The sequence below is a fragment of the Microtus oregoni genome, unplaced genomic scaffold (genome assembly GCF_018167655.1).
Source record: "Microtus oregoni isolate MIOR12 unplaced genomic scaffold, Mior012 000015F_ref0000493, whole genome shotgun sequence".
NCBI classification, from domain to species: domain Eukaryota; kingdom Metazoa; phylum Chordata; class Mammalia; order Rodentia; family Cricetidae; genus Microtus; species Microtus oregoni.
Window position 1 is genome coordinate 3,861,394 of NW_024543074.1, and position 8,518 is coordinate 3,869,911.

Consider the following 8,518-nt stretch of genomic DNA (forward strand, 5'->3'; position numbering starts at 1 on the left):
CGGTCGCGGCGTGCCAGGCTCTGGGCACCCGGTGGGGGCGTGCGCGCCACGCGCGTGCGGGGCAGGCTGGGCGCCAGGCGGCACCCTCCAGGCCCCAGCGTCTGTTTACCAACAAACTGCCATCGCTCAGCAGCTACGCATTCCGACGCGCTGAATAAGCGACCGGCGCTGGCGACCTGCTTTCCACTCCCTCTCAGAGCCCAGGCAGCTTGGAGACCTGCGCACCGGCGCGACCCGCAGAGCGCGAACACAGGTTCTGAGTCCGCGCAGCGTCTCTAGTCACCATGTAGCTCCCCTCGCCCCTTGGCCATCCCAGGCCCAATTTCCTAGCACTTTGGACATTGTTACCGAGATTTCCTGACTCCTCTTGTCTCCAGCAACTTGGAGTAGGTGCCGGGCCCGGGGCTTGCGCACCGCACCCCTCCCGTTTCCCGGGGTGTGCTAACTGGGGGGCGGGCCCAGCTCTGGGCCTCCCTGAGGTCACCGTACGATACCCAATCCCGGGTGTCTAAGTGGGCGGGGGACTCCGTGTGATCCCGGGAACGGAACCCGGAGGAGAAGATGGGGACCCAAAACTTAGGGGGGAGGGGAAAATCACGGGGCACCCCCAAAACCTCTTTTTAGGGTGCTAGCTCTCACCCAGAAGAGGTTTAAAGCTACATTTTCTCTGGGATCTGAAGTGTGGGATGGCTTGCTGGGGGTTGGGGGGATTCATCTGCCTCAATTCTGGAGACTTTGAAAGGTGTTGGCATAGAGCGTAGACGGCGTGCAGGTCTATGACCTAGGCCCTGTGGCCGAGTATCGGCCACAATGACCTCTTTACCCTGTTCCCTTCCTGGCCGCGAAGCCTCCAACGTAGTCTTCCCGGACCTCGCCCCCACCCCGTCGGTAGTGGCTGCCTACCCGCTTGGCCTGTCCCCCGAAACCGCAGCTTCCCCCGATTTGTCCTACTCCCAGCCTTATGGTCATCTCCTGCCCTATTCCTACCCTGAGCCAGCAACCCCAGGAGACGCCTACCTGCCCAGCCAGCAACTCTCGGCGGCGTGGTCTCAGCCCTTCCACCCGCCAGTTGAGCACCCTCAGGAACTTGAAACAGGTAAGTGTGGCCGCGGAGGCTCTTCTCACCTCTCGGGTCTAAGTTGTGTTTTCATAAATTTCCCCCTCTTCTGTTTACACGCGGCTAGCGGGATTCAAATGGTACTCGGGTTCCACGGAATCGGCGGTAGGGGGAGGGAGAAAGGATGGGGGGAGGAGCGGAGGCGAGTTGATCTAGGTTTTCTTTTTAGATCCGACCTGGTTTCGATTTGCAGTTTTGTGAAGCCGGCGGGAGGGCCTCCTACCCCACCCCTGGAGTAGTGGAGTTGTGTGCATACCTCTGTGTAACAGAAAACTATCATAATCCAGATATGGGGATGGAGACCTAGCTCCTTTCCCGAGATTCTCCTCACCCTTCACCCCTTTCCCTTACATCACCCTTCTCGAGGTCTGGTCCCAGAAACCAGTATTCGAGCCAAACACTAATGAACAGAAATCAATTCCCAGCAAGCAAGAGATAGGTGGACAACTAGGAGGGGATCCTTCTCCTTTCCTGGACTCCACCCCCTTTTTTTTTCTAGAGGTGCCTAACTGTTTGGTAGCTGGCTCCTACAGAATCTGGGTGTAGGACCCTACCAACCATTGTTCAAAGAATAAAGTTACAGGCTGGTCAGTCTCAAAGCCTTTCCCTGGCCACCTCAGCCCTACACTTAAACCATCCTCACCCTTAATTTAGGGATAGATTAGGCCCAGTTCCTGTTGTTGCCTGCAGCAAATCTGAGCTCCAGAGAAAGCACTCACTAGAAGGCCTCAGTGAAGACAAGGGGCTAGCTGGCCTTCCGAGGCCTTGGCTGGCACTGCGAGGATGCTGGCTATCCATAGACCCTGGTGTACAGACTTCCCAGTCCCTTTGCATTGTTCCTGTTGCCCTTGGCGCTCTCCCAGCCGTGCACATCTGCCAGATGACTTCGTTGTAGTCAGCCCCAAACCAAGATGTTTCTCTCTTTTCCCCTGTTACTCTGACATAAATTTATGAACCCCCCAGACCCGAAGTCACTTAGAACGGGGTCTCGAATTCCTTGTTTTATGTTTGGAGAAACCGAGGCAGGAAGAAAGGATGCAAATTCATTTTCCTCAAGGAATGGAGCCAGGGAAGGGGGACTTTAGGGAACTTCTTTAGAAACCCAGAAAGTTAATCCCTTCTGTTGCAGAACTGGGGGTGGGTCTCCTGGGTTGCTGGGTCTGGTTGAAGGAAAGGAGGAAGGCAGAGTTTTTACATACCTCTTGGACTTTCTTTTTAGATATGCTAATATACACTGGGGAAGCAGAAACAGGAGGACCCTGAGTTTGAGGCCAGCCTGGGCAACTTGATATATATGGTGTCTGTGCACATGGGGAACCTGATCTTACCTCGGGAGAACTATTCTGGCAATAAGGTAGAGTAGTCGGGTCTGTCTTCCATATTCTGCTGTCCCTTGCCTGGTCCAAGAACAATGGAGTGGAAAATTCTTTCTAGTACATTCTTTACCCGGATCCAACGAAAAACCACGGACTCCAGACGCTCGCATTCACAAGCGAGTACGTCTTTAAAATAGACCTTAGCATTTCGCTGTTGGAACTGTGTGGACCGCCCCGTTCCTGAATGAACGATTGGAGAAAGACAGAGGGCTTAGGGTCTACTAAACCCACACTCCGTGTGCAAACTCCATCCCCGGGAGGCTCTTGGCTCAGAGAGAGAGGAGAGCCTCACCAACACCCCGTTAAGGCTGCGGGTGCGGTGCCCGTGCCTCCAGGGAGGCCCTGGGGACCCGTTATTGCGACCGGGGTAGATCCAGTTGTGACTTGCCACAACTAGTATGGAGAAAGGCAGCTGTCCCGGAAGGCACCTGGAAGGTGACCTGCTCTGAGAGTTCAGCAATCCAAACTGTCTTTCTTCGTGCAGCACCGTCCGAACTGCACGGTCCTGGCAACCTCCGTCCAGGGCGCGGGTGGTCGCTGGCTGCCAGCCCCAGGAAAGCGGTGGGATCGAAGAGAGAAAAACTGGACAGCCTCGGGCGGGAGCGGAAACTAAAAGCCTTTTCTGGGAATTGATCGAATGGACCTCAGAGCCCGCAGCCCCCAAGGGCACGGATGAGAGCTGCGGGGGAGGTGAAGGCAGCGGTGACTGTGGCCTGTGGGCGGGAACCCTGATGCTAGTCTAGGGATGAATGAGGAGCAGAAGGACAGAAGCTACTCCTGCCATGGGGGGTGGTGTATGGGGGACATTCTGCTTGCTCTTGTCTGGCGTCTTCACAGCAGACAGGCAGGGAATGGGGCGACTGTCACCCGAGCATTTTGTCATCGTAGGCAAGCATTTTGCCTCTTCATCCACCCACTTCTCTCATCCTCTTGGACAGTCTCAGTATCCCATAGACTGGCACAGGTTGGAGCCCAGGTTTCAGGAACGGAGACCCAAGGCCTCAATCCTGACTCCACAGCCCATAGCTGAGCTTGGAGAACCTGGCTGACAGGCAGGGGCGGAGTGGGGTTTGGGGAGCAGGACCAGATCCCATTCCACTGCCCCGCAGCTGGGCCAGAAACGACCAGTATTGCTGTCGCTGCTATTCTGGACCCAGAAAAAGCCTCCGAGTCAGATGTCGGAGGGAAAGAAAGGGATGGTCACTTTTACAGCAAAGTACACTAAGGCTCCCCGCCTTGGTATTGGCATTCGAGGCAGACTTATACAGACCCCTTTCAGAAGTCAGAGGGTACCTTCCTCATCTTTAGACCTTAGCTCAGCCCTCCATGAGTCTTTTGCCCTGGCTCTTATCTAAGCAGGTACCACTGTAGCTACTGAATTCCGACCTCCCACGGTGGGAGCCATGGTGGTAACTTCAACAGGGCAAGAACTTCAGCTTGAATCCACAAGTTGCTGGTGTAAATTTGTAAATTCAAAAGGCAGAGAAATAGACAGGGCTCCCCCCACCAATACGCACTGAGACCCAGGTTGTTGGCCGCACTAGTTTTGCTGATTCCCAATGGCTTGAGCCTATGGAAATACCTGACTCACCTGCTCACTCCACACGCTTACAACACAGCTTTCTGCTGCCTCCAAGGATCAGAGAAAACAGTGCTGTCCCAGCAGCCCCTGACCAGGAAGCTGCACAACCCAGAACCATCTATTCCAGGCTGCAGCTGCATGAACACCTGAGCCAGCATTTCCAGCACACACAGTACTGGCCCTGTCTGAAAGCCCTCAGCGCAGCTTGAACTCACCCAAACCCAAGTAGGGCCAGTCCCATCCCCAAGTGTAAAGCTTCCCAGTCCCTGGTTTCTGAGACCCCATGGAAGAGACCCATGATTCTGCTGACAGCTCTCCACGGATGTCCACAGCTGATCGGCAGCAAGGGCATATACTAGAGGAGAATTGGACACCAGAAGAGGAGGGCAGCAGACCGGAAGTTGAGACTGAGGGCCTTCCAGAAGTGGAGGGCTGGAGCGAAGGTTCACAAGGCTCACTCTGTAGCTAGGTCCCTTTCCCATTCTCAACGCTTTCAGGGACACTTCTAATGTATCCTCTTCTTTTTCTCCCAAAGGTAAAGATTGGTTTCAGAACAAAGGCTCCAAACAGAAGAAACTCCTGCAACAGAACTCTGGAGAGCAGGAAGAAGACTTCTCTGGGAGACCCTCTCCCTGCTCCCCAAATCTTTCATCCCTCTGGGGTCTACTCAAGGCAGGCGCCCTGCCTACCAGTGGCCATGGCAATGGCTTCAGAGCCTGGTATCAGCTCCCCAGATGTGCGGCTTCTGCCTCAGATGCTATGAGTCTAGAAAAGGGGCTGGTTAGGCTCCAACCCTCCTGTCAAGCCCAGGACATCGCACCTGCTCTCCTTCTGGGGGGAGAGGAAACCAGCTCCAGATGGATTTTCTCAAGACAAGAAGCAAAATGAGAAAAAAGAACAGAGTTGGGGTCTGGATCTCCAAGCCAGATAGCTAAATCAAAGGCTTTAATCTTTAATCTGTCCCCAGTGCTACCATGGACTGGACATCTCCTCCCTCTGGCAGGACAAAGACTTTAGAGAGCGGCACTGGCTAGAGTTTAGACTGCGATGGTCTTGCCTCTCCCCCCTCTTCAAATGACTGCAGCCCCACCACAGCCTAGGATCTAAGCCAGGAAGAAAACAAATATTATTTCTGGCCCGCACCTTGGGCCCTACCAGCCCGTCCATGAACAAATCCAGAAGTGGACACAGTCTCTGTTGTCGGCCATAAAGCCTCTGTTTTTCATCTACCAGTTATCAGTGATGGTCAGCCCATTACCTCCCTAGCTGGAGGTGCGGTCCAGTGGTAGAGTAAGTGCTTAACATGTAAGAGGCCCCAGCACCAAAACAAAAATATGGAGTGTTGGCCTGGCGGTGGTGGTGCACGCCTTTAATCCCGGCACGCGGGAGGCAGAGACAGGCGGATTTCTCTTGAGTTTGAGGCCTGGTCTATAGAGTGGGTTCCAAAGCTACACAGAGAACTCCTGTCTTGGGGATGGGGGTGGGAAGAGTATTAGCCTGTGGGCAATTTGTGCTTCTTTTCAGTGGTCCTCTACTTCTATACCTATCCATTTTGAGTTGATAAGTCCTGGGTTAAATCAACAGGGGTGGATTAAGAGCCTAGGCCCACTACCTTCCATCCTGGATACTAACGAGTTCACCTGCTCATGTTCTTGGAAGCCCAGGGGAAGAAACGGGACAGATTCTCTGGATCATTGCAGGCATAGCTGCCTCCAGATAATGGGGTGGGCTTGACACTTCAGCTCCTCACGGTTGCCTCGACCCAAGGTACTGTTCCAATTCACCATTATTCTGTCCAGCATCCCCAGGGTCTTGCCATCTCTCAAATCACAAGCTTTAGAGATTAAAATGTATACAAAAAACAGAACAAAGAATCCTTCAGAGTCTTGGGTGTTATATATGCTTGTATCCTCCGTTCATCCCGGTTGCTGCCGGTTGCTCATTTTTCTCTGCCCTCTGATACAGCCTCCCCTTGACCAGAAGTCATAGATACTAGATTCTTTTTTCTTATAGTGATTTATTATTTTTATTTTATGTGCATTGGTGTTTTGCCTGCATGTATGTCCGTGTGAGGGTATGTGGGTGCTGGGAATTAGACCCAGATTCTCTGAAAGAGCAGTCGGTACTCTTAACCCACTGCGCCATCTCTCCAGCCCAACTGTAGAACCTTGTTATGCCTCTGCCACCAGCTAGCTCTGTGGTTCTAGCTCTGGAATGCCCTGGCAGTGCTCATAGCACCGTAGGAAATGGGAAGATGCTCAGAGAGGGAAAGGCCAGTCAGAGTGGCCTTTGGCAGCAGTTACCTCCTGGGCCAGCTGTGGAGGAGTCAGGCACCTCACAGCCACCGTGTTCTCCCTCAGTCCAGGCTGCTAGGGGTCGAATGGCTTTGGGCGACAGAAAGAGATGGGGGAGGAAAGACACCAGCAGGAACTGGAATTCTCCATCCAATGCACATCTATGGATCTCCTGCTGGGTAGGTTCTAGGGGTACCACCCTGGTGACAGGGACAGATGCTTCAGGCTAACAGGTGGCTAAACAGATGACGGGAGACAGTGTGACAAGAGGTGGAGGGAAAGCAGGACAGAGGCCATGTGGGCACCATCCAGAAGCCAGCGTGGGCTAATGGGGTTAGGGCCAGGTGAGAAGGCCAGTTGGCTCCCAGAACATCAGGCCTTGGCAGCATCACGATTCGATTTGCTGGGTGCCACAGCTCCCAGCACACAGACAGCATAGGAGGTGGGCTGAGGACAGGGTCAGTCATTCAGAGAATTCAGGCCTGAGTAGCCCCAGGGACTGAGGAGGGGCCTCCAATTCCAGGCCAAAGGCTTCAAAGACTAGTTTCCCCGCCCACTGCCTGACCTGTTCCCCATCACAACAAGCTGAGGGCACCAGTCCCCATCTGAAAAGCCCAGTGGGACACTTTCAGCCAACCCCAAACTAGAAAGAAGCTTGCTTTGGGGTCACAGGGAGGACAGAGGGGCTATCACTGTCAGTGGACGTGTCTCACCTAGGGATGCCTGCAAGCATTTCTTCTTTGTCACGGCCACTCCCCCGAAGACACACGGAAGATTTCCCTGTGAGCAGTGAGGGGTGAAGATGGCCACTGGAAAGATCCTTTCCCTTCCTCCTTTTCAAACCCACCCCCTTGGCCCTGGGACCCCGGCTCCATTTCTCTACGGGGTGGCTGGCCCCAGATGGCTCCTCTGGGTCTTCTCTGAGGCCAAGGGCCCTGGGGGTAGCTGTTCCCTGCCATGCAGGCTACACACTCCTCTTTCCACAGCGCAAGATAAGATCTACCGCCCCATCTCGGAAAGCCTCCAAAGGCAGATTAATTGGACAGCCCAACACGAGTCGCGTCGTTAAAACAACAGCCTGGGTTGTAAAGTTAAGTAGCAATAGTGTAATTGCTCTCTCAGCCAGCGACCAGCTGAGCCTGCGGCACCCCCCTTCCCTTGCCCCCTGTGCCCCTTTCCAGGGGAAATGAGCCTCTTTTCTATTTGGGAGCTGGTCCAGTTGCCTCAGACTTCTAGGTGGTGATGAACTGGAGGAATTCCAAGAGGACCTCACCTCACCTCCACCTCTTTAGATACTGGGGGAACCATGTGTGTTCTCCCCAGGATGAAGCTCCGCTGGGGGCACTGGATCGACAAAGGAAAGGGAAGCCTGAAGGTAGACTTTGGTCTCCAAAGAGTGCCAGCAGTGATGCTTGCTTTGTGACTTTTGGTGAGTTTCTTAACCTCTCTGTGCTTTATTTCTTACCTCCGCAGACAAGAGCGGTTAAGGATAATAGGATTTGCATCCCATCTGGTTGTGATGCTGAAATGAGATAGTGCTTGTAACAGCCTTGACGTGGTGCCTGGCACACAAGGAGCACTTTATAAATGACCTTCACAGCTGCCGAGGGAATGACAGGAGGGGATAGCTCAGTTGGCAGGTGAGTTCCTATAGCCATCTAGTTACCTGCCTCCCCAAGGTAGGGGAGGAAGGATGGAGCCGGAAATACACTACAACACCTCTCAGCCATCACCATTAGAGAGAAAGACTCAGGCTAGGTCCTCCCTCGAAAAGGACAGCGTCTTGCTCAACCAAAATCAGCCAAGGCCGCAGAACCGGCAGTGTGTACGTAGGGGTATGTGCTACCACTTCCAGGGTCTCAGCCCCAGGAAAGTGGCCTCCTTCTGGGTAACTCACCCCCCCACTCCCCTGTACTATTTTAAGGTATGGCCCCCCATCCTCTCCCCTGACCAAATGAGATTCAATTAATTCAATTAAAGCAATTTTGGAAGCAGCTCCTGAAGGCTTTGGATGTGAGATAATTACGAGTAATTTGCTTCTGTGAAGAGGAAAAGGTTATACAGGGTCTAGAGTGGGGAAGGAGGTAGCCCCCTCCTCACCAAATGCACCCAGATCTAGAAGGATTCCACCCGGCAATCTTAGCTGCCC

General features: G+C 53.7%; 1 protein-coding gene across 2 annotated transcripts; it reads left to right on the forward strand.

Annotated features, from left to right (window-relative positions):
* The first annotated feature begins 624 nt into the window (after positions 1-624).
* Positions 625-5,940, forward strand: Dlx4 (distal-less homeobox 4). Of its 2 annotated transcripts, none has more exons than XM_041665601.1 (2): positions 625-1,096; positions 4,611-5,940. In XM_041665601.1, exons 1-2 carry the CDS (start codon positions 811-813, stop codon positions 4,961-4,963), a joined length of 639 nt encoding a protein of 212 aa, XP_041521535.1. In that variant the 5' UTR covers positions 625-810; the 3' UTR covers positions 4,964-5,940. The 2 variants fall into 2 exon arrangements, 1 of the variants encoding a protein (XP_041521535.1); XR_005975671.1 differs by lacking the exon at positions 625-1,096 and adding an exon at positions 2,371-2,471.
* The last annotated feature ends 2,578 nt before the right edge of the window (positions 5,941-8,518 follow it).